At 45.1% G+C, this 24,773-nt stretch overlaps 1 protein-coding gene across 1 annotated transcript in view; it reads left to right on the top strand.

Moving 5' to 3' along the window:
• DOCK2 (dedicator of cytokinesis 2) overlaps nucleotides 1-24,773 on the top strand; it is a 459,258-nt gene that overhangs the window by 350,686 nt on the left and 83,799 nt on the right. The window contains exons 29-30 of the mRNA XM_065905443.1: nucleotides 10-104; nucleotides 15,932-16,010. Coding sequence (XP_065761515.1) covers nucleotides 10-104; nucleotides 15,932-16,010 — 174 coding nt within the window. The remainder of the gene's footprint in view (nucleotides 1-9; nucleotides 105-15,931; nucleotides 16,011-24,773) is intronic.

Genomic DNA, 24,773 nt, shown 5'->3' with positions numbered 1-24,773 from the left:
CTGTTGTAGGACTTCCTGATGGAGACGTTCATCATGTTCAAGGACCTCATTGGGAAAAACGTGTACCCTGTGGACTGGATGGCCATGAGCATGGTTCAGAACAGGTGAGCGGCCCCTGCCTCCGGAGAGCCTGGCGTCTCAGCACTCACGTGACATCGCACCGGGAGAGGCAGGAGCTGGGGAGAGTTTCTCCCTGGTGAAAATAAGTTGAAGTGCAACAGATCCTTTCTTTCTGCATTGAAACCCCAGGGAACTGCTCACCAGTCTTGCTATTTATTCATTATTCTTCATTCCTTTCTATATACTGAACTGTCTACTCCCTACCTTCCCCATCCTTCCAATACTAGTTAAAATATACTTCATCTACAACAACTTCTCTAAACCTTGAGACAGGAGTGCTTAAGATCAGCCTTATTAAAATTGCACTATATTAAATTTATTCAAAACAATAAAATATGTTCTGTGACACATGATAGAATAAGTTTAGGAAGCATTGGATTAAGCAGCTTTGATTAGCTTTCTGTGGTACAGGACTTCTCAGAGCCTTTATGCTAATGCATTCTCTAAGAGGAAGATGTTAAGGGGATGCTATGGGATTCTTTAAGAGGAAGATATGGGATACAGCATTTCACAGATTTACTTGCACTTTGAATTATTCGGTGTGCATGTATTCATGTCTCCCTATGTGTATATTGGACTTATTAATATATCATAGAATACAAGTGTAACCCAAGATTAACTCAGATCCCACATAGTCCAGCCCAACAGACAAGAGTAACTGTGAGCAATTTCCATCTTTAATGCTTTCTCTCAAATAATTTTATTTCATCAAAATGAAGTTCAAGTCATAGAACTTAGCAATATTATCTAATATTCCCTTTTTCCATTCTCCTGTATTTCTCCTATCTCATGGTTTACTCAAGTCTCTCTCACAACCTTATTCTCAATTCCTATCCACAATCTCTTTTAAAACTGGGGCCCTCTAGGCTTCTCTCTTCACTTTTGCTCTCACTTTCCTTTGGTTTCTAATATTTGTTTTAGGTGCTTCCCATGGAAAGGCTTTCCAGGTGGCTCAGTGGTAAAGAATCTGCCTGCCAATGCAGGAGATGCAGGAGATGTGGGTTTAATCCCTGGGTCGGGAAGATCCCCTGGAATAGGAAATGGCAGCCTACTACAGTATTCTTGCCTGGGAAATCTCATGGACAGACGAGCCTGGTGGGCTACAGTCCATGTGGTTGCCAAGAATCGGACAGGACTGAGCACCTGAGCACACACGCATGATTCCCATGGGGACTCTTCACTCTACACTGGCAAGAAGTTTTGTCTGTCTCTACCTGTTGCTCTTGCTCTGTGTCCCAGGGGCCAAGAATTGGCTGGCAAAGACAGAAGTGTCCTGAGAGGATGGAAGAAGAGGAGATGTTAAAGAAGCAAAGGCAGAAATCTCTCCAGTGGGAAGCACTGAGGAAAGAATATAAACATTAATAATTTTGTCACTAGATACAAATTTCAAATTTGTAGTCTTGAAGTTTCTATCTCATGTTTGCCCAGGACCTCACTCCAGTCCCAGGTGGCTTCCACCCCTTACTATTCTGACCTCTGCAAAGCTGCTCTTCTGTTACCTGGATGCCTGTGTGCCTAGCAAAGTGACTTTGCAGATACACTTGCTCTTAGGGCCAGCTTTAGGGGCTGGTGAAGGGGAGGAGAGGTGTGTCAAGGCAGAAAAAGATAAATGTTTCTGCATCGGTGTTTGTGCTGGGAAGAGGAAAATCAGCCCAGCAACAAAAATGTCAGAATTCTTAACCTGGGCTTGCGTTGCGCTGATTCTCCCTGTTCACATCACTCAGGCTTGAGGCATTGGTGGGAATTAGGCCCGGCCACATTACAGAGGAGAGGCAGGTCTCTCCCTAGCCTATGGTGGGATTAGCTTCCTGAGCATACAGCCTGTGTAGCTGCAGAGGACCCTGCGCTCTGAAGGGCCCTGCTGTCACCATCTTGAATTCTTAATACTTTTGGACTCGGAGACTTGCATTTGCACCATGCACTGAGCTCAACAAACGATGCAGCTGGTGGCACTGCACAGCAGTGTCCATCTACTCATTTGTGTTTGGAAGAAGCCAGCTCCAAACTGCGTTTGGGTCCCTTTACTCTTTGCCAGTTGGTCAGTAGTGTCTTGGGGTTTTGCCAAATTTCATGAAGCACCCAGGTGAGTCATCTTCGACTCAGCCTACATTTCAGAGACTCAACTGTTCATGTAACATACTGTTTCATACTTCCTATGACTTTGCATAAACTATGATTCTCCCCCTTTTTAGACAAAGCTCAACACAAAAGCATTCTAAAAATTCTTGTCCATGTAACTCCTTTGTGGAGCCTTCTGGGCCGCCTTTACGGTAGGAGAGCGTGTTCCCCCCTCTCTGTTTACACACTCACCCACGTTATAGCACTTGCCCCCCCCTGCACTGTCATTGTCTCTTGTGACTGTTCTTCCACCAGAGAATGGCTTCTCGAAGGCAAGAACTAGGTCCAGCTTATCTCTGCATTTCTGACTTTTGGCATGGAACCTGACATTCATAAACATGGATGTAATAAGCTCTGTTTTTGATACTTTGTAATAAGCTCTGTATATCCAATGGGCATTACTTTTTTAAAGTTTTTAAAAGTGTTTTAATTGTATTGGAGTGTAGTCGATTTACAGTGCTGCGTTAGTTTCAGATGTACGGCAAAGGGATTCGGTTATACATTCACATACATTCATTTTGTTTTGGATTCTTTTCTCATATATGTTATCACAAAGTATTGAGTAGAGTTCCCTGTGCTATGCAGCAGGTCCTTGCTGATTATTTATCTTATATATGGTTGTGTGTGCGTGTGTTTATCCCAGACTCCTGATTTATCCCTCACCAGTATGTTCCCATTTGGTAACAATGGGTACTTATTGATTAGGATTTTTTTTTAAGAAATACAATTCAAATTTGCCAAACAGAAAGAGAATTTAAAGAACCCAGAGTTGTGGCTGCGGGCATGGATATATCTAGGTGCTCAAACAGTGTTGCAAGGAATCTGTATCTCTATCTCTGCTCTCTTCTCTATTGGCTTCATTCTAAGGCAGATGCTCTTTTTGCAGTAGAAACCTGACTACAGAAATTCCAGAAATATGTCTTGTTGGATTAGCAGCCCCAGTAGAAAGAAGAAGCTTTTCCTTCAGGAGGTACAGCAAAATTCCCAGAATAATTTTCAAAGATCTGGCTCAAGCTACATCCCAATCCATAAAACTCTGTGGCCAGTAAAATGAAATATGCTGTTTCATCAGGCTTGGTTCATGTGACCTAGCTTTGGAAGTGGGGAGGCTGTGGCTAGTTTTATCTAAACTACAAAGTCTGGGAGCAAAGGTGGGGGGGCTGGGGGAGTAATTCTTCAAAGGAAAATCTGAGAGTTACTACCAGAAATGGATGATGAGCAGACAAACAAATGCACAGACATCGCAATTGATACAGGGTCAGGAGGATGGACACCCAGAGAGGCGGGGCCCTCCCTGATCAGGCCAACTGCCCCTTCTGAGCTGCCAACAGTCACCCCAGAGGAAACACGCGAAGTGCTTTGAAGGAACGTTCCTGTCTGAAGTCCCAGCTAGCCACAGACTTTAGCCTTTTGAGTGGGGGACAGGATCCTAGAGGCAATACAATATCCTTGCTTCTTTAAACCTGCAAAATTAGAATATAGTTTTCTAAGGGACCTAGGGTTTCCCAGGTGGCGCAGTGGTAAAGAACCCGCCTGCCAATGCAGGAGATGGAGGAGACTCAGGTTCATTTTCTGGGTTGGGAAGATTGCCTGGAGAAGGAAATGGCAACCCACTCCAGACTTCTTGCCTAGAGAATCCCATGGACAGAGGAATCTGGTGGGCTAAACCCCATAGGGTCCCAAAGAATCAGATACGACTGAGCACACACACATACACTTGTAGATAACACCATTGAGGGTGCTTGTCACTGTTTTTTGGTGATCCAGTTGAAGAGACAGACTAATCAAGTAATCTCATAATGTAAAATTATGGCAGGGTTATATAAGAGAGGTACTTTATTAAGAGAACTATAAGATGTGATCTAGATCTGTGCTCTGAGGGATGAAAAGCAAGTGTTGGGGTGGGAGTTGGGAGAAGAGTGTGCCAGGCCAACCAGAGCATGCTCTGCCGAGTGGAGCACGTGCAAGTATCCTGGACTGGGCAACTGAGCAGAAAGGCAGGCAAGCGAACCTCGGAAACTGGAGTCGTCTACTGAGTAGAAACATTTACATTTCTGAAGGATTTGCTGCATACTTAAATTCCTACATTTGAGATTAGGTTTGGCACATATACACTATGATGTGTATAACAGCTAGTGCGAACCTGCTATAAAGCCCAGGAAACTCAGCTCAGTGCTCTGTGATGAGCTAGAGGGATATGATGGGGGGAGGGGTGGGAGGGAGGGCACAGAGGGAGAGGATATATGTCTATATATATCTGATTTACCTCGTTGCACAGCAGAACATTATAGAGCAATTATCAGTTCAGTTCAGTCGCTCAGTCATGTCCGACTCTTCATGACCCCATAGACCGCAGCACACCAGGCCTCCCTATCTATCACCAACTCCCAGAGCCTACTCAAACTCATGTCCATTGAGTCAGTGATGCCATCCAACCATCTTATCCTCTGTTGTCCCCTTTTCCTCCTGCCTTCAATCTTTCCTAGCATCAGGGTCTTCTCAAATGAGTCAGCTCTTTGCATCAGGTGGCCGAAGTATTGGAGTTTCAGCTTCAACAACAGTCCTTTCAGTGAACACCCAGGACTGATCTCCTTTAGGATGGAGAGGTTGGATCTCCTTGCAGTCTAAGGGACTCTCAAGAGTCTTCTCCAACACCACAGTTCAAAAGCATCAATTTTTCAGTGTTCAGCTTTCTTTATAGTCCAACACATCCATACATGACTCCTAGAAAAACCATAGCCTTGACGAGATGGACGTTTGTTAGCAAAGTAATAGAACAGTTATACTCCAATAAAATAAATACATAAATAAATAAAATAAGTTGAATTGAGAAATACAGCCTGGGTTTCAGACTTAGTTCTGCCACCTTCTCTTTCCTGGGAAGTAATTTAACCTCTTGGCATCTCAGTTTTCTGATCTGCAATGTAGGGATAGTTATAATATCCATTTCATGGTATGTGTGTGTGTGTGTGAGGATAGACTAGTTACTCCTTAGATCACTGCTGCTACCTGGGAAGAATTCAGGCAATGGGAGCATTGCCATCTCCAGGTGCAGACAACAAATACAGCCTTGGACTAGAGAAGCTTGTGCCTGGTGTCAACCAGAAAAGGGGACTATTTTTCTCTTGCAGGCACATAGCTCAGCTTGTAGACTTCCTTCATCTTCTAACTATGGTGATTCCTTCCATTTACAGAGCACTTGAAACTCTTCCACAGTTTTTGCATTTTGTATGGTGGTATAATAGCTAACACACACCATGTTGTATTTAACTGTATCACACACCTAGATTGTGTACCTAGACTTATTACGCTCCCATTGTAAATACTTTAGATGTATTGACTCATTTAATCTTTGCAACAACTTTATGATATGATAAAATGTTGTAACCCACATTTTATACATGAGGAAACTGAAACACAGAATAGATGTTGTTAACGTTACAGTACTTGGTGTTGTGTTACCAGCGAAAACCAGCGAAACCAGGCAATGTGTCTGTGTTCTTTTATTTTTCTTTGCTTACTTCCTTATTGTATTTTTCTAAGTTATAAAAATACAATATCACATCTACAGGAGACTTGGAAAATACAGAACACACTTACGTTTAGTTCTATTACATATTACAATTATTTTTAAGCAGATAAATTGAGACTTTTAGATGGAGTTTTAATATCAAACTCTCAAAACTGAACAGAATGAATGTAGAGATAAGTGGAAGGATATAGTAGACCCGAAATACTGTTGTTGTTTTTTTCAAAAAAGGAAATTAGCATGTGATACAGTACTATTAGCTAAGGTACAGATTGTGTTCAAATTTCACAAAATTTTATGTTCGTGTCCATTATTTATTTTTATACCTTATGCAAGACACCATATTGTATTTAACTGCATTGAGCAGCTTCAGCTGCTTGCAACAAATTCTGGTAAATCCTCTGTTCATTTTTATTGTATTACAGATATTTTCTAATTTTCCTTGTTGTGGTTTCTTAGATACACCCATCATTTACAAGTGGACATTTAATTTCCAAATACATGAGTTTTTAAAGTATTTTTGATATTAATTTCTCATTTTAATATTAATTTTTCATTTAAGAGCCCATGTTCTTAGTCTCTACTGCTTTATCCTGTGAAATAGAGAGGCTTGTGTTATGAAGTGCATTGTAATATGTGCAAACTGCTTATTTATTGGCTCAGATAACTTAAAGACACCCAAAGAGGTGACTTGCCCAAGGTCACGCAGCTAGTTAGTGGAAGGTTTCAACATAAATTGGACAAATGGAAAATACACCATGATGTAACCCAGATCAGTATTTCCCAGAATCTCATTTTTTCTTCTCTAAAAATATGCAGCCTAAGCTCCATCCATTCATATGGCCAAGGCACACTTCATATGTTGGTTGCCCTGTATGTTACAATATCTTCTTTTCCTTCCTTCTTCCTTCCTTTCCCCTTCCCTCCCTCCCTCCTTCCCTTTCTTCCTTCCTTCCTCCTTTACTTCCTTCCTTTCTTCCCTATTGAAAATGAAAGTGTTAGTCACTCAGTCGTGTCTGACTCTGCAAGCCCATAGACTGTAGCCCACCAGGTTCCTCTCTGTCCATGGGATTCTCCAGGCAAGGATACTGGAGTGGATTGCCATGCCCTTCTCCAGGGGATCTCCCCAACCCAGGGATCGAACCCAGGTCTCCTTCATTTCAGGCAGACTCTCTACCATCTGAGCCACCAGGGAAGCAGTCTCCTTCCTTTCTTCCCTATTTCTTATATATTTTTATGATTTTCTGCTTTTCTAATTTCCCTGTTGTTGAGTATTATGTATGTGTGTTTTAGTCGTTTATGATTTGTCTGCTTGTTGGAGGAGGGAATAGAGTTTTCCGGATCTAAATGTCTCCTCGACTGTGTCCTGCTTGTGTATGCAGACAGAGTGACATGTCTACTGCAAAAGGACCTCCTGTGGGAGCATTTTTCTCTTGGGTACAATGCAACATTCAGTAAGATCTGATGTGTGTGGCATGGTTAATTTTTAAATGATCAAGTTCTCCGCAACATTGCAAATGAACAAAATATACCTAGGAACCCCATCTGCACTTTGATCTGGAAATCCAACATTTGGAGTGGGGGTGAGGGATGGGGGTTGGGGATTCAGACAGATCCCTGAAGCTTCTCTAAATGGAGTCCATCAACACAAACATACTGAGTGTCCTGGGCATCAGAGTCTAGCGGGTGGACAGGCCTATCCACGCCATGGTGCCGGAGGCAGGGTGCTTACAGTCTTGTTGGTGAGACAGTAAGTTTGCCCATGGAAGTATGACCAAATGCTGCAGCCACTGTAGTGAGTTCAGAGTACAGCGTGGGCCTAGAGAAGTCAGGATTTACAACTGCCCAGGTTCAAATCCTGCCTCCACCATTTAATAGTTACATCACCTCAGGTAAAGTTACTTAATCACTCGGGACTCTGTGTTTCTCACTGTAAAATGGGATAATAATAAGACCTATCACAAAGGATTTTTGTGAGGATCAAAATGAAATGATATGTATAAAGTAGTTTGAATACTGTTTGGCATGCAACAAGCATTTCATAAATGTTAGCTACTATTTTAGCTCTCACATCCCTATGATCTGGGAATATTCACAGTATTTCACAAAAGAGATACACCTGGACTGGATCTCATCTGCCTTACCAGTGACGTATTTTGAGATCTCATATCGTCTCCACCACACACTAGGCACACAGTAGGGTCATAGTAGCTGACCTTAGAACACTGAGCAGAGAAGTTCTCACTGTATGCGGGGCACTCCTGTCAGTTTGCTAACAATCACTGACACCCACTCCCCCTCTCTCCTACCATCATTAATTTTTGCCACCTACTTCCTTTTTGTAGATACCACCTACTCCAAAACCTATCACCCAGAAGGAGGCTTCTCCATGGGTTTTTTAGCCAGCACAGCACATCTAATCCTGACACTCACCTGGGCCACTGGGTTCCAGTCCCAGGAGACTTCTGCACCCCTAACTAGAATCCAAAATCCATCGGGGGGCACTTGGAGTGGGCCATGCCCTGACCATGAACTGGGATCCTCTGATCCCCTCTAACCTCTCGGTTCCATGATGCCCAGGAATATATTTGTGTTGATTCAGTCCATTTAGAGAAGCTTTAGGGTTGTATCTAAATCCCCAAACACCACCCCTCACCCCACCCCCAAATGTTTAATTCCTAGATCGAAGTGTAGATGGAGGAGGGGAAAAGAGGTTCCTGGGCACATTTTGTTCATGTACAATATTGTGAAGAACTTGTGTGCTGTGCAGGAAGCCACATAAAGGCTGTGGGAAAACCGCTTTCTCACTGCTACTAGGGGAAGAAGAAGGACTCCCTTTCCCTGGCCAGCTCTTTTATCTCCATCTTCAAATTTTGACCAGTAGAATCAATTCCATCCCATGAACCACAGCACCAAAGGGAATGGGAGTCAGGGAAGCCCTTTCAGCCGTGGGCTTTCTCACTGGAAAGGGCATGTCCACCTCCAGTTGCCTCTTTTATTCACGTCGTACAACCAGTGTGCGTGGACTGGTTGTCACACTGGAGCGTTCTCATCCCCGGCCCTCCTGCCTCCGCACTGCAAGGTGGCTGGGCAGCTCAGGATGATGACAGTAGTGCAGCGGGCACTTGTTAAGGACCCTCACCCACTGAGGCCCCAGCCTCATGCTCTGCATCTCGTTTCCTCTGCACATGCGGCTCATCACACAGAGGGGGAGGCTGAGGGTCCCAGAGGGGAAGCAGCCCGCTCAAGGCCTCAACCTGGAAGGGCAGCAGAGTGGGAGTGTGCCCCCAGGCAGGCTTGCTCAGCTCCTGCGGGAGTCTGCATGCACCTCCCATTACCGCATCCTGTCCAAGGACTAATGCATGCTGTGCATAGGTTTATTCAGGACATGAGACCCACAGGGACTTGCGGTTGTCTCCAGGAATGAGGATTTGTTCTGATACATGGAGGGAAATAGGAAGCTGGGAACCTGGGCCAGCGGCTACAGAGAGGCTTCGTGTGGAGCAGTTTTCAGGATACCAGCCTGGAGCTTGGCTCGCTGTCTGCCAGCTTCTTCCTACTCGCAGCAGCTGACTTCTCTTGTACCTGGCTTCCGCTGCCCTCAGAATCATCTGTTCATGACTGCTACTCAGGCCAGGGTCCGTTGCATTCTCCCTGGTTGCTCTGCTTTTCAACTGCCTAAAAGGATTTGATCTCCTACCATCCAGGCTAGGGTGCCCTCACTGCGCCCGTATGATCACCCCCGGGCTTCTGGCCAGCCTGTGGAAGACTTCCCTGAGTCCAGTGCTGGTTCTGGGCCCAGGCAGCTGTGGGCAGAGCAGCAGGATGGTGCGGACTCAGTGGGAGGGGGCTCCCTTGTGGGCGCGAGGTGGAGCATGCCAGTGCTGAGAGACCACGCGGGCTGGCCTTCAGGGGAGCCAGGAGATCTCTGTGGCTAACTGCAGACTCTTTGAAGAAAGGCAAGCCTGAGACTGGGTGGACTCCGGTGCTTACTGGTCGTGTGAATGTAGGGAAAATTTTTGATATTTCCAGGGATGAGTTTCCTCTTCTGTTAAATGGGTGCCACCATAACACCTATTTCAGTTTGTAGGATTAAATGAAACAATGTCTGCAGAGCACTTGGCACAGGCTTTACGCATGGAAACTACAATTTCCTCAGCAATGTCATTATTTATGAGATGAGCTTACAGATTGGATTGAACAGAATTACAGAGATTTCTTGGTGGACCAAATAGCACGGTGGTTAAATACTGAGGTTCTGAAGGCAGCTTCAGTTCAGTTCAGTTCAGTCGCTCAGTCGTGTCCAACTCTTTGCAGCCCCATGGACTGCAGCACGCCAGGCCTCCCTGTTCCTCGCCAACTCCCAGAGTCCACCCAAACCCATGTCCATTAAGTCGGTGATGCCATCCAACCATCTCATCCTCTGTCATCCCCTTCTCCTCCTGCCCTCAATCCTTCCCAGCATCAGGGTTATTCCAATGAGCCAGCTCTTCACATAAGGTGGCCAAAGTATTAGAGTTTCAGCTTCAACATCAGTCCTTCCAATGAATTTTCAGGACTGATTTCCTTTAGGATGGACTGGTTGAATCTCCTTGCAGTCCAAGGGACTCTCAAGAGTCTTTTCCAACACCACAGTTCAAAAGCATCAATTCTTTGAAGCTCAACTTTCTTTATAGTCCAACTCTCACATCCATACTGTAAAAACCATACTGTAAAAACCATAGCCTTGACTAGATGGACCTTTGTTGACAAAGTAATGTCTCTGCTTTTTAATATGCTGTCTAGGTTGGTCATAACTTTCCTTCCAAGGGATAAGCGTCTTAATTTCATGGCTGTAGTCACAATCTGCAGTGATTTGGGAGCCCCCCAAAATAAAGTCTCTCACTGTTTCCACTGTTTCCCCATCTGTCTGCCATGAAGTGATGGGGCTGGATGCCATGATCTTAGTTTTCTGAATGTTGAGTTTTAAGCCAACTTTTTCACTCTCCTCTTTCACTTTCATCAAGAGGCTCTTTAGTTCTTCTTCACTTTCTGCCATAAGGATGGCGTCATCTGCATATCTGAGGTTATTGATATTTCTCCCAGAAATCTTGATTCCAGCTTGTGCTTCCTCCAGCCCAGCGTTTCTCATGATGTACTCTGCATGTAAGTTAAATAAGCAGGGTGACAATATACAGCCTTGCTGTACTTCTTTTCCTATTTGGAACCAGTCTGTTGTTCCATGTCCAGTTCTAACAGTTGCTTCCTGACCTGCATACAGATTTCTCAAGAGGCAGGTCAGATGGTCTGGCATTCCCATCTCTTGAAGAATTTTCCATAGTTTATTGTGATCCGCACAGTCAAAGGTTTTGGCGTAGTCAGTAAAGCAGAAATAGATGTTTTTTTAGAACTCTTTTGCTTTTTCGATAATCCAGTAGATGTTGGCAATTTGATCTCTAGTTCCTCTGCCTTTTCTAAATCCAGTTGAACATCTGGAAGTTCATGACTCACGTGCTGTTGAAGCCTGGATTGGAGAATTTTGAGCATTATTTTATTAGTGTGTGAGATGAGTGTAAATGTGCAGTAGTTTGAACATTCTTTGGCATTGCCTTTCTTTGGGATTGGAATAAAAACTGACCTTTTCCAGTCCTGTGGCCACTGCTGAGTTTTCCAAATTTGCTGGCATGTTGAGTGCAGCACTTTCACAGCATCATCTTTTAGGATTTGAAATAGCTCAGCTATTTGAATTCCACCACCTCCACTAGCTTTGTTCATAGTGATGCTTCCTAAAACCCACTTGACTTCGAATTCCAGGATGTCTGGCTCCAAGTGAGTAATCATACCATCGTGATTACCAGGGTCATGAAGATCTTTTTTGTACAGTTCTTCTGTGTATTCTTGCCACCTCTTCTTCATATCTTCTGCTTCTGTTAGGTCCATACCATTTCTGTCCTTTATTGTGCCCATCTTTGCATGACATGTTCCCTTGGTATCTCCAATTTTCTTGAAGAGATCTCTAGGCTTTCTCATTCTATTGTTTTCTTCTATTTCTTTGCATTGATCGCTGAGGAAGGCTTTCTTATCTCTCCTTGCTATTCTTTGGAACTCTGCATTCAAATGGGAATATCTTTCCTTTTCTTCTTTGCTTTTCGCTTCTCTTCTTTTCACAGCTATTTGTAAGGCCTCCTCAAACACCCATTTTACTTGTTTGCATTTCTTTTTCTTGGGGATGGTCTTGATCCCTGTCTCCTGTACAAAGTCACGAACCTCTGTCCATAGTTATCAGGCACTCTGTCTATCAGATCTAATCCCTTGAATCTATTTCTCACTTTCACTGTATAAATTGTAAGGGGTTTGATTTAGGCCATACCTGAATGGTCTAGTGGTTTTCCCTACTTTCTTCAATTTAAGTCTGAATTTGGCAATAAGGAGCTCATGATCTGAGCCAGTCAGCTCCCGGTCTTGTTTTTGCTGACTGTATAGAGCTTCTCCATCTTTGACTGCAAGAAACATAATCAGTCTGATTTCGGTGTTGACCATCTGGTGATGTCCATGTGTAGAGTTATCTCTTGTGTTGTTGGAAGAGAGTGTTTGCTATAACCAATGTGTTCTCTTGGCAGAACTCTACTAGCCTTTACTGTACGCTTGTTTAAATCCTACTTTTACATGTTTTAGCTGGCTTCTTGGGAAAGTTAACTGAATTCACGTCTCTAAAATGAAAATGATTATCTATCTCAGAGAGCTAATGTGAGAATTAAAAATGAAAAGAAAAAAGCAAACAGGAAGGGATCCATGCCGAGCACTTAGTGCAGAGCCTGGTGCTTGCTGGTACCTGTGACTGTGGTTATTATTAACGTTTTTAGAGCCTGCTAAGCATCTCAAAGGAAATGCAGGAAATGTTAGGTTGATATTTGATTATGAACTTTTTGTTTGCAACAATTCAAGTTCATTTTTTAAAGTAACAGAAAGAGTTGAGTGTGTTTTCATTACAACCCACGTCAACAAATTAATGCTTAGGCTTTAAGCACAATTTTTTTTAGAGAATATAAAAGACATGCTTTTCCAAACCCATATGTGGGAAATCAAAGTCAAGTGACATTCTGACTTCCAAAGGATGGCTGCAGAAGAATCCAGAAAGAAGGAGGAGCCTTGGTTTACTGTCTCTCAGCCCCTATCTGCCTCTAGTCCCCACCATCTGCACAGGGGACTAATTAACTCCTGGTTATTGGACTGGCCTTTGCGAGGCAGAGACAGATTTAGGTTGACAATCAAAATAATAACTGTTACTGAAACTCCTGATAGTTTTATTGCTGCTGCAGATGCGTAAAACCCCTCATTTTGGTATCATATTAGACAGTCTGAGATGTTTATACATAATATGACAGCCGCTCAATGCCTTTCCATCTGGGGAATCAGATACTAATCTTTAAGGAGAAAATGTAAGTGGTTTTGCAAAGGCATACTAGCAAATGACAGAATAACAACACCGAGAAGATCTCACTTTTTGGCAGCCTGACGGGGTGGAGGATTCTGCGGGATGTTTGTTTCCTGTCTTGACGTCGTCCTGCTGGCCGCAGTTTGTCCTCTGACTGTCCATTCTGCTGTCAGGGGTCCCTGCCAGCAGGAGAATGGAGTCACACAGAGGGGTCTGGGCGGCCAGAGCTGCCACGTTGCTTTCGTCAGCTTGTGGCAGGCGCTCCGCGCAGCACTGACCATACATCTGCCTTCATGCCCTGTGGAAGCCCTGTGAAGGTTACACTGCTGCTGCTTCACAAGCAAGGGCACTTAAATGTCAAGCATGATGTTAACATGTCCCAAATCCACACTGCTGAGAAGTACCAAAGCTAGAAAACACATCCAGTTTTGTGTGCGTCTGTGTGTGTGTACAAATCTTGTGATCCTGATACCAGGATGCATTACCTTCTTTGTTCAGTGAGCGTTTAGTGTTTAATGAACACCTGGCCCAGCTTCTTTACAAGCAATGCCTGATGTAACACAAACAATGCCTGATGTAGCTATAGTTGCCTTTGCCACACTCATGGCCCACCCAAAATATATCTGCCACTTAGATGGACATTGCCTGTGCATCCTGAGAGCTTCCTCCTTCCTTCATTTCCTGGGCTTTCTCTGGCTATAGGAGAGTGCTCAGCCCACCTGTAGGGTAGACCAGAAGTGCTAGGGACATGAAGTCTCTAGGAGCAACTTTCAACCAGTGATGGGCTGGCAATAATGGGGAACCAGCCCAGGATACTACTCATGTTCTGGTATGTTCAATACAGTCTCTCAGAAGCTCCCAAACAGAACTGAGTCCCAGTTAGTACACAAAGCAATAAACACTTGCTTTTTCTGGCTTCCCATGGGTAACCAAATAGACATTTCCTCGGAACCAGCCACTCAGTAGAGAAATTACTGATTGTCCACTGTTAATCAAAAATTATAGGCTATAGTACAGGTAAGGTCTGGACCCTGCCCTCTTAGATTTTGCAAACACATGCACCATGGAGACTTGGCCACAGTGAGGCATGTAGCAGTTGGAAGGTAGCTGCAAAAATTCAGGAGAGAAATGATGGTGGCTTGGTTCAGGTCAGTGGGCAGTGGGTAATGAGAAGTAATTGAATTTAGATGTTTTTTGAAAGTGATACTAAGAGGTTTTGCTGACAGGTCAAGTGGAGATGTAAGAGAAAGATAAGTTAAGGATGCTGAGTCCTCCCCACCCCTTGAGCAATTGGAAGAATGGAGTTGTTGTTAACTTAGATGGGAAGACGACAGAAAGAGGCAGGTAATAGGAGCTGAGCGTTTGACATGTATGTCTGAAACGCCTATTAGCCATCCAAGTCAGAGCACAGAGCTGAGAGCTGGAATTCAAGCTGGAGCTCAGGAGAAAGGCCAGGGATGAAGATATCAAATTAGGGAGTCAGAAGCATGTACGTTGGAGAGTAGATGAGATTATGGAGTGGGTCTCTGATTTCAAGGCAAGTACAGTCTAGTGGAGGAGACAGTCATTATTGAATCACACAAATAACTTCTCGTAGACCATGATCAAGTCTGGGAAAGGTAGTTGCACTGACTGTCTTTTGGAATTCTGAAAGATGCAACAGACCGTGTCCTAAAGCATGTAGAAGGAGGTGCCATTCTATACAAAAGAACACAGCTATATATTCAGAAAATCACCTAAAGCACAGATTAACCATAAGAGATGATCTTAGCAAGGAAGGTGGGGGCAGTCATGGAGGACATTCACTGTCAAAAGAAAGAGCTTGGACTTACCCTGTGGGCCTTGGGGAGCCATTGACGTGGGTGATCAATAGGATTGGGAATATCCCACAGGGCAAGGCACTCTAGAGGTTGAAAGGGCAAGAGTTAAAGGCTATGAGGGCAGTCAGTAGGGGGAAAGGAGAGGAAGAGATGGATGGCAAGACATTCAAAAAGACACAATTTGACAACAGGTACAAAAATTTTCAATAAGCATAAGACTTGATCAACATTACCACTTCCAAGAAAAGAGCCGAGAAGAGGTATATATGGGAGACGCAAGGCGTACATAAGAGAGTGGTCAGTGAAACACTTTATGACAGGAAATGCTGAGAAGCAGCATAAAGGTCCATCAATAAAACACTGATGAAAGAAACTGTGATGCATCCATACAATGGCATGTTCTTCAGTGATTAAAAGGAATGATATATATCAGAATTCATTGGCATGAAAGGAACACACAATTTATTGTCAAGTAAAAGAGGCTGCGAAACTGCATTTATCGTTTAACCCCATTTATCAAAATGCTATCTTTAAAATATGGTTTGTGTATATACATCTAGGAAGACCTTTGAAATTCTGTTCATCAAAATGTCAAGGATGGTTTTCCCTAGATGATAGGATGGCTGGTGTGTTGTTTGTTTATTTATTTGGGGGGTGGCAGTTTTTCTTCCTATCTGGATGACATGAATTTTCTGCCACAAGCTTGTAACAGTTTGAACAAAAAACAATACAAATTTTCTAAAGGAAGCCAGACAGGGCCAGGTAAACATGGCCCCAGGTCCGCAGCGTGAGCAGGTGCTAATGTGGGTCAGCTGACCTCTTCCTTCAATCTCCGGGAGGCTCACTGAGGGACCTTCAGGCTGAATCACGGGGCAGGGACATCTAGGGTAGCGTGCTCAGATGGCATGGTGACCTTCTCTCCTCTTCCAGGGTCTTCCTGAGAGCTATCAACAAGTTTGCAGAAACCATGAACCAGAAGTTCCTGGAAAACACAAACTTTGAGTTCCAGGTGAGTGTAAGGCACTGGGCGTGCCTTGGACTGTCCTGGCAGGGCTGCTCCAGCGACCTGGCTGATGGCCCGTCAGACACATCCCGAAACACTTGGGAGCTATGCCTGTGCCTCGGGGGTTTCCACAGAGTGGTGCGGGTTTGGGGAGGGAGGGAAGCACTTAGCATTTGAAACCCAGTCCTTGATTAAATGGTCATCAACTGAGGAGCATATGCAAATGTGACTGTATAATGTATCTTGTGCTAAAGAGGAGACTTGCATTCATTCATTGTCAGAGTGGGTGCTACCTTTTAAAAATTTATCACTTTTTTTTTTAACTTTTTTTATTCCCCAGTACCTAGAAAAGCAGCCATTCTTAGATACTGAAAGATGAAACTCTGACTTTCTGATACCTCCAGAAATCACTTTTAGCACACAGACAAGACCTGGGACCTCTGTGAGCTTCAGAGGTCCTGGGCAGACAGAGTGACGCGTGTGCTCATGGCCCGGGCAAGAAGAACCAGCTCTTTAAAGGCTTGTGGACAAGTCCAGGTTGCTATTTCTGGCTTGAGGTGTGAGAGAGGAGATACTTAAAAGGGAATTCCCCCCTCCAGGGAAGCTCCTGATCCCCAGGATCTCTTCAAGCACAAGCTTAGGGAATAGCCAGCAAACTGGGGCAACAGCTTTTTCTGCCAGCTCTTCTGGGGTGTTCAGTTCCTGTCTGGGCTCTGACCCACCGAGCAACCTCAGGCAAGGCCTGGACTGCATCCGTGTCTCAGCGGACTCTCCTGTAAAATGCTCACACCTCCCCTTGCTACTCTGAAGGGGTTTTTTCGGAATGGAAATGTGTGCTTGCTTGGGAAGTTCACCTGTTAGGAAGGGCAGCAGTTCCTGACCCAGCGCCTCCTCCTGCAGGAGGCCTCCCCTCCCGGATCCCTCGCAGGCCCTGCAGTCCTGCGGTCACCACGCGTCGCCCCTGCGCCTGCCGCCGCCTCTCCACAGCGCTTGCTGGTGCCTTTCTCATTTGCCCACGTGCCCCTTCTCTTTCTTTCCTCTGGCAGAAAGTCAGTTTGCGAGTATGAAGCCACAAAGACTCTATACCTCTGGCACATAGTAGGTCTCCCTGGGGAGGTGAATATTCCCTCAATATTCATTAGAAAGACTGATGCTGAAGCTGAAACTCCAATACTTTGGCCACCTGATGTGAAGAGCCAACTCATTGGAAAAGACCCTGATGCTGGGAGGGATTGGGGGCAGGAGGAGAAGAGGGTGACAGAGGATGAGAGGGTTGGATGGCATCACCGGCTCGATGGACATGGGTTTGAGCAGGCTCTAAGAGATAGTAAAGGACAAGGAAGCCTGGCGTGCTGCAGTCCCTGGGATCACAACGAGTCGGACATGACTGAACAACAGCAACTGGGGAGGTGACCCTTTGGCTGAGGTCTGTGAGATCCACTCTGCTAGGCAGCACCACCCTATAAATACTTAATAAATGCTATCTTTGAATAATATTATCCTCATAGCTCAGTCAGTAAAGAATCTGCCTGCAATTCAGGAGACTTGAGTTCGATCCCTGGGTCAGGAAGATTCCCTGGAGAAGGAAATGGCAACCCACTCCAGTATTCTTGCCTAGAGAATCCCATGGACAGAGGAGCCTAGCAGGCTACAGTTCACAGGGTCTCAAGAGTCGGACACAACTTAGCAATGAAACCACCACGTTGTCTTTGAATACGATTCTCTCCCACTACCTTGTATTTAAATCAGGCAACTGAACTAGAATGATAATGATGATAAAAAGAATAGCTGCCCTTTTCTGACAGTGTTGTACGTGCAGGATCTCACACTTTCTGCCTTATCTTTCTCAGTCCTTCCGACTGCCCTGCTAGTCACACGGCTGTGATTTTCCCTGCCGGGGTTATGTGGGTACCGAGGCTCCCAGGCGATGAGCAGACAGCCTGGCGTCACACAGCGTGTCAGAGCAGAGGAGGCCTGAGCACACAGTGGCGGCTGGCACCGGAGCCTGCAGATCACTGCGGCCACAGGCTGGAGTTCGAGCTTCACCCCCACGCTGGGGTTGATTGCTTGGCAGAGGCTGGGTGTGAGGTATAAATCTTTGACATGGAAACAAAACATGTCACTCCGGCTATTTGAATCCGGAGAAGTGTTTGATCCCCTTCCACATGTGGCCCAGATGCCTGCGGGCTCCGATTACGAGCATGTGATCCGGGAAGTGAATACGGCCACAGCTTTTCTGCAGGGCAGCTGGGGGCAGCACACCTCGGGGCCAGCAGCAAGGCCGTGTTTGTGCCGTAAAACCACCGGCTGGTCTGCCCGTCTCCTTCCGTGGGCGTTGGCAATGGCAGCCCCAGACTGGGTTTCCTGGCTCTGGCTCTCCTCCATAGTCTTAAGGGGATACTTTCCAAGAGAAGCTCAGATTCATGCCTTTCTTTTAGGTTTTATCCAGCTTTCCTGAAAGGAAATCTGCATCTAAAAGTTGCCCAGAGAAGTGGGGGTTTCATACCTGGAAGCTTTGAACTTAAGAGCTCTGTGACTTTAGGCAAATTACTGAATCTCTCTGTGCCTCACTGTCCTCCACGTCAAATGATGGCACTAATAGTAGCGATGTTATTGGATTGTTGAGAGGATTGAGTGAATTAATTTATGCAAAATACCTAGAACAATGCCAGGGACGTAGTGGCTGTTTAATAAGCATTAACTCATTATCATTTCGATGATGACCGTGGTGATGGTGGTGATGCCCCTAGACATGTCAGGTCTGGGAACCCCGTGTTAGTCCTCTGCAAACAGGACCGTGGGGCGCCACCTTTCTGGACACCACAACAGTGCCTAGGACCGTCACACCCACGAGATTTGTAAAATGGAAAGTGGCCAACACTACAAAATGAAATAAGTCTCTTTTCCTAATGAGACGTCCATAGATGTTTATTGGGAAGCACTCAAGAAGAGGATCATTCTTCAACCTTATCTTTGTTCTACCTTCACCCCACTCATGTGAGAATGGATTTGTTCTCTGTACCCTGCCTGGAACATGCCTTGTTTCCTTCTTACAGTTTCATTAATTATGCATTTAATATCAGCAGGAACAGCATCCATCACTAAGTGTTGCTGGCTTGGGCAGCTGCTGTCTAGAGGAGGGGGCAAGTACAATGAGATTATCCTGAGTATCTTTTGCGGAACTGTGGTTTTATGATTCAGAGGGCAAAAAGGCAGGAAGCTCTGTGGGTGCCATTCTGTAGGTGACTAGACCTGGGAATTACAAAAATGACATTTCCTGCTTGGGGCTAAAAAAATTGCATTCCCAGGCGTATTCAAGATACTGGGCCTTGACATTCACATCTCTTTGCCTGGTCAAGGAAGACCAAGAGAGGATTTCCAGTTTAACTCAGTGAGAATTTTTGTTTAAGAGCAATTTTCATGAGTCCAGGCTATTACAATATGCTTTGAGAAATTCAGAAGCAAAGCAGAACAATGCTCTGTCCTCAGCGACCTTGGCGTCTCAATAGCAGACTATAAGTCCATCTTCTAGCATCCAAGCTTTTGAAGAAGATGACTAACTTTTGTTAGACCTTGATTTAGGGCATTTTGAACCTTATCACAACCCTGTTATGTTGGCAAATATCCACTTTACTGGTGAGTAAACTGAACTTCAGAGAAGTGATGGATTTTCCTATTAAAGGTCATCTAACTATTAAGTGGGGCTGCTGGAATTCAACCCCAGGCCTGTCTTTTCACTCTTCTGTACTATCTCTTAGAAATAGGGTGCCTTTTGGACCTAAGAGACAGCTCTAGGTAGTTCCAGAGATACTGTTGGTTCGTGTTAGCTCTTCCTGGCCCTGGGGTAGAGATCTCGACAGTGATTGGCTGTGGAGTTAGCCTCTGCTGCTGCTGCTGCTGCTAAGTCGCTTCAGTTGTGTCCGACTCTGTGTGACCCATAGACGGCAGCCCACCAGGCTCCCCCGTCCCTGGAATTTTCCAGGCAAGAGTACTGAAGTGGGGTGCCATTGCCTTCTCCAGGAGTTAGCCTCTAGATGTTGAAAACTCTGACTGGCCCAGGAATCAGTGGACCAGCTGTGCTCTTTGGCTCCAGGTAAATTTTCCCATCTTAGGCGGGTATCTGCTTGCTACTAAGACCATTCGCTCCACTTGGGAAGCTCTAATTGACTCTGCCTAGTGGTTCAGGCGGTAAAGTGTCTGTCTGCGATGCAGGAGACCGAGGTTTGATCCCTGGGTTGGGAAGATCCCCTGGAGAAGGAAATGGCAGACCACTCCAATATTCTTGCCTGGAAAATTACATGGATGGCGGTGCCTGCGTCCATGGGGTCGCAAAGAGTCGGACAGACTGAGCGACTTCACTTTCACTTTCATTAATTCCAGCCTTAGTCTTAAGGCATCTCTGGATCAGCTTCCGGGCAGCAAATATCTTGGGATCATTTTTGAACCTGTGCTGGAGACCCTGTGAAATGAAAACCTTCCAGGATATCCCCAGCCACTGTGGAAGACTGAGGGCAGGCTTGGTCTCTATCATAGGCAGTGTAACCAGAGATGGCAAAAAACGTGAGCAAAGGAGCACAGTGAAGCGCTCACAAGCCCTGAAGCGGCCCGTCGCACTCCCCACAGGGAGGCCACAGCAGGACACCTCTTCCAGGCAGGAAGGTGGTCACGTACCTGGCGACAGCTTCTGTGGCCCCGCCTGTTTAGCTTGAGGGCCACAGACAACCTCTAGTTGATGCTCCCAACCTGAATCTGTAATTGGAAACTTTCACTCCCAGAATCAGTGGCATCTTTGGAATGGCCATGGCACCTGAGTCTTTCTACCACAGGGGAGGGCATGCTGAGTGCATTTAAGCAATCCTGGGTATTGGGCCTTTATTTTTTAAATTAACAATTTGGGGTAAATAATAATTCAAGGCCATTGAGAAAGAATCTTATAGGATCAAGGATTCTTGATGTCTCTGCTGTAAAGATATCTGATGAACCAGTGTATGAACCTCAACCAGCAACAAAGGCTACTGGGATATCAAGAAAGAAGAAGAAAAGCAATTTCAGCAGAAGAGCAGAGTAGTTCAAGCCTAGACCTTCTGGAGAAACAGACACTTGGATTCAAATGCCAGCTTCACCGTTTTATAACTGTGTAACCTTGGGCCAGTTCTTCAACCTCTCTGGGCCTCAATTTCCTGTTCTCTAAAAATGGGGAGAACCATAATACAAATAGCATAGTTTCTGGGGAGGATTTAACAAGGACACATGCATAAGTGCTGGGCTTACTAATGAATGCATTCAATAAATATTTCCTGAATATATGCTGGGTTAGACATGATCTTAGACACTGGATGTATAACAGAAGATAAAGAGATGAGGTTCTTGCTTACATGATGCTTATATCTGGTAGAGGAGACAAATGATTGGGTTAGCCAAAAGTTTCGTTTAGGTTTTTCTGTAACATGGTAAACCCAAATGAACTTTTCGGCCAACCCAATAGTTCTGCTTAAGATATGTCCTGAATCCTATGAACAGACTGAAATGAGGGTCAATCTACTTTAGTCCAAGCGAGCTGGGAAGACTTCTCCAGAAAGTTATTTTTGAACTGAGATCACAAAACTGGGTAGTAGTTTGCATACTTGCTAAGTCACTTCAGTCATGTCTGATCCTGTGCAACCCTATGGGCTGTAGTCCAGCAGGGTCCTCTGTCCATGGGATTCTCCAAGCAGGAATACTGGAGTGGGTTGCCATGCCCTCTTCCAGGGGATCTTCCCAACCCAGGGATCGGACCCATGTCTCTTACATCTCCTGTGTTGGCAGTCAGCTTCTTTAGCTCTAGCACCATCTGGGATGCCCCCTTTAGATACTGTCGAAAGAGAAGGTTAGGGTAGTTTGTCCATGACAAGGGAGCTGGTAATTGGATTGGAATTCTGGGAGGCAACCTGATAGTATCTATGAAAACAAACAGCAAAGACAACAAACAAACAGTAACAAAATCTGCATAGACCCTGGGCCTTAGCAGTTCCACCTCTAGAAACATATACTACCAAGCAGTCTCTCGTGCATAATGATGCATAAACAAGGATGTTGATTACAGCATGGATGCTAAAGAAGAAACAAGTTGGAGTCAAGCTAAATGTCCTTAAATAGGAAACCAGTTAAAATTGAAATGCATTCTTAAAGCAGCAGACCATGCAGCAATAAAGGAGAATGAAGCAGATCTGTATATGCTAATGTGGAAACATCTGCAAGTAATATTGATGAGAGAAAAAAGCAAAGTAGAGCAGACTATTAAAAAAAGATGTCTACATATATGTTTGTTTATACACAAAAATTTTTGGAAGGATAGCTAGTAAATTGTTAACAATATTTTCTTCTGGGGAATTAGCCTAGGGTCCAAGTTAGGATGGAAATAACTTACTATTTAACCTTTCAACCATTTAATTTTTTTACTATGTGCATGTTACATTTATACTTTTTGAGAGTTAATTAAAATAGCTGAGTTCTAATTACACCTAATAGCAGTAGGGCTGGGTGGTTGTTTAATTTATCTGGATCTCACTGTTTACATCTGTGAATAGAATTGGATCAGATGACCTGGAAATTTATCCCAGCTTTAACCTTCTATTGTCCTGTAGTTTCAAAATATGAAATTCCCAATCAGAAATCACCTTACTTCTTCCCCAGGGAAAAGGAACCTGTGTGTTTTGCCAAAGATTCTGTGGCTTCCCTGAGCCATCCAGCTGGGCTCTTAATAAAATGCCACCAGGCAGCTTGGGGCAGGGAGGAAAGAAAAACCTGATATCTTCTGAAACAACTGGAGAATCTCTCTAACAAAATGGAGATCAATAAACAGATATTTTTTGGAGCACTATATTCAAGCCATTGTGCTGAATTTGGCATTAAGGATACAAGTGAGTGGAAGCCAGGACCCTTGGTACTGGTGGACCTTACAGAGGAACCAGCACCATGGCCAACACCAGCACCCCATCAATGGAGCACTGGTGGATGTCTCCAAGCACATACTGTTTCATCCAGCATTTATGACAGCTTTCTGTGGTAGTTACCATGGTTTTTCCCATTTTATAAGTAAGAAAAATGAGGCTCAGAAAGGTCCAGTAACTAGCCAACAACAGCTCAGCCAGTAAGAGAGACTGGTGTTCGTCCCCTCGTCTGTGAGGTACTGGCGCCCATGCTCTGAACCACTGGACCATCACGTCCTGGGAAGTGAGTGGGGCACAAATTCGCGTGCGGAGCAGTGGATGACTCCACATCTGTGGTTACACCTACTCACACTACTTAAATCTGGAAGGGCTGAGCAGGCCTGATGAGTTCTGCCTTCTGGGAAGGCCTCGTGAAGGTGGTGGGTCTTGAGCTGGGCTCTGATGAGAGGATGAGACTTGGCTGCTGCAGGTGTGAGAACCACCATGAACGGTGCCACAGGGACCGAGGTGCTCGCACTGTATCTGTGAGTCTGAACAGACCAGCTCCTCCCCCTCCCTGGAATAGGCAGTTTGCTGCGGGAGAAAACACTGGAAACTGCCTGGAATGCCAGATTAGTTCATTTGGTTTTGACTCCTCAGGAGCAAGAGTCAGCAAGGTGCAGAGAGGAGGTCCAGCTGTGTCTAGTCGCCGCCTCTGCTCACTCCCAGGGCCTCCATGCAGCCGCTGGCCAAGACAGCCTCCCCTCAGTGCCAGGGTCAGCCCCACGGAGCTCACGGACAGAACTGGACGGGGCTGTAGCTGAAACACTCGGGGGCACCATCACTGCTGTTTTTCTTTTGAACTTTTTATTTTGTATTGAGGTGTAGCTGATTAACAATGTTATGATAATTGCAGATGAGCAGTGAAGGGACTCAGCTATACATACACATGTATCCGGGCTTCCCCAGCGGGTCAGCGGTAAAGAATCTGCCTGCAGTGCAGGAGCTACAGGAGTCGTGGGTTCGATCCCTGGGTCAGGAAGATCCCTGGAGGAGGGCATGGCAACCCACTCCAGTATTCTTGCCTGGAGAATCCCATGGACAGAGGAGCCTGTGGGCTGCAGTCCATAGGGTACGACTGTAGTGACTTAGCATGCATGCCCGCATACATGTATCCATTCTCCCCCAAACCTCCCTCCCAACCAGGCTGAGGGGCATAATTTCTGACCTACTGAGAAAAAGAAGCACTGGACTTATCGTCTCGTGATTCACAAAGATCTTCAATGAGGGAAATCAAAAGAAAATAAAGTGCAATCCTAAGTATGTATCCAAGAGAACCAAAAACATACATCCACAAAAATTCATATGTAAATGTTCATAGCAGCATCATCCATAAAAGCCAAAGCTTAAGCTTAAATAAAATTGCTCAGTCTTGTCCGACTCTCTGCGACCCTACAGACTGTAGCCCACCGAGCTCCTCTGTCCATGGGATTCTGTAGGCAAGAATACTGAAGTGGGCTGCCATTTCCTTCTCCAGAGGATCTTCCCAACCCAGGGATCAAACCTGCATGTGTCCCACATTGCAGGCAGACATTTTACCTTCTGAGACACCAGAGAAGCCCTAAAAAATTTGCAATACTGTGGACTAAACAGTCCATGGAATTCTCCAGGCCAGAATACTGGAGTGGGTAGCCTTTCCCTTTTCCAGGGGATCTTCCCAACCCAGGGATCTAACCTAGGTCTCCCACATTGCAGGCAGATTCTTTACCAGCTGAGCCACAAGGGAAGCCCAAGAAAACTTGAGTAGGTAGCTGATCCCTTCTCCAATGGATCTTCCCAACCCCAGGAATCAAACTTTGGT

Source organism: Muntiacus reevesi, chromosome 14 (genome assembly GCF_963930625.1).
Source record: "Muntiacus reevesi chromosome 14, mMunRee1.1, whole genome shotgun sequence".
NCBI lineage: Eukaryota > Metazoa > Chordata > Mammalia > Artiodactyla > Cervidae > Muntiacus > Muntiacus reevesi.
Note: the sequence above shows the minus strand (reverse complement) of the source record. Positions and strands in the feature narration are given on the sequence as shown.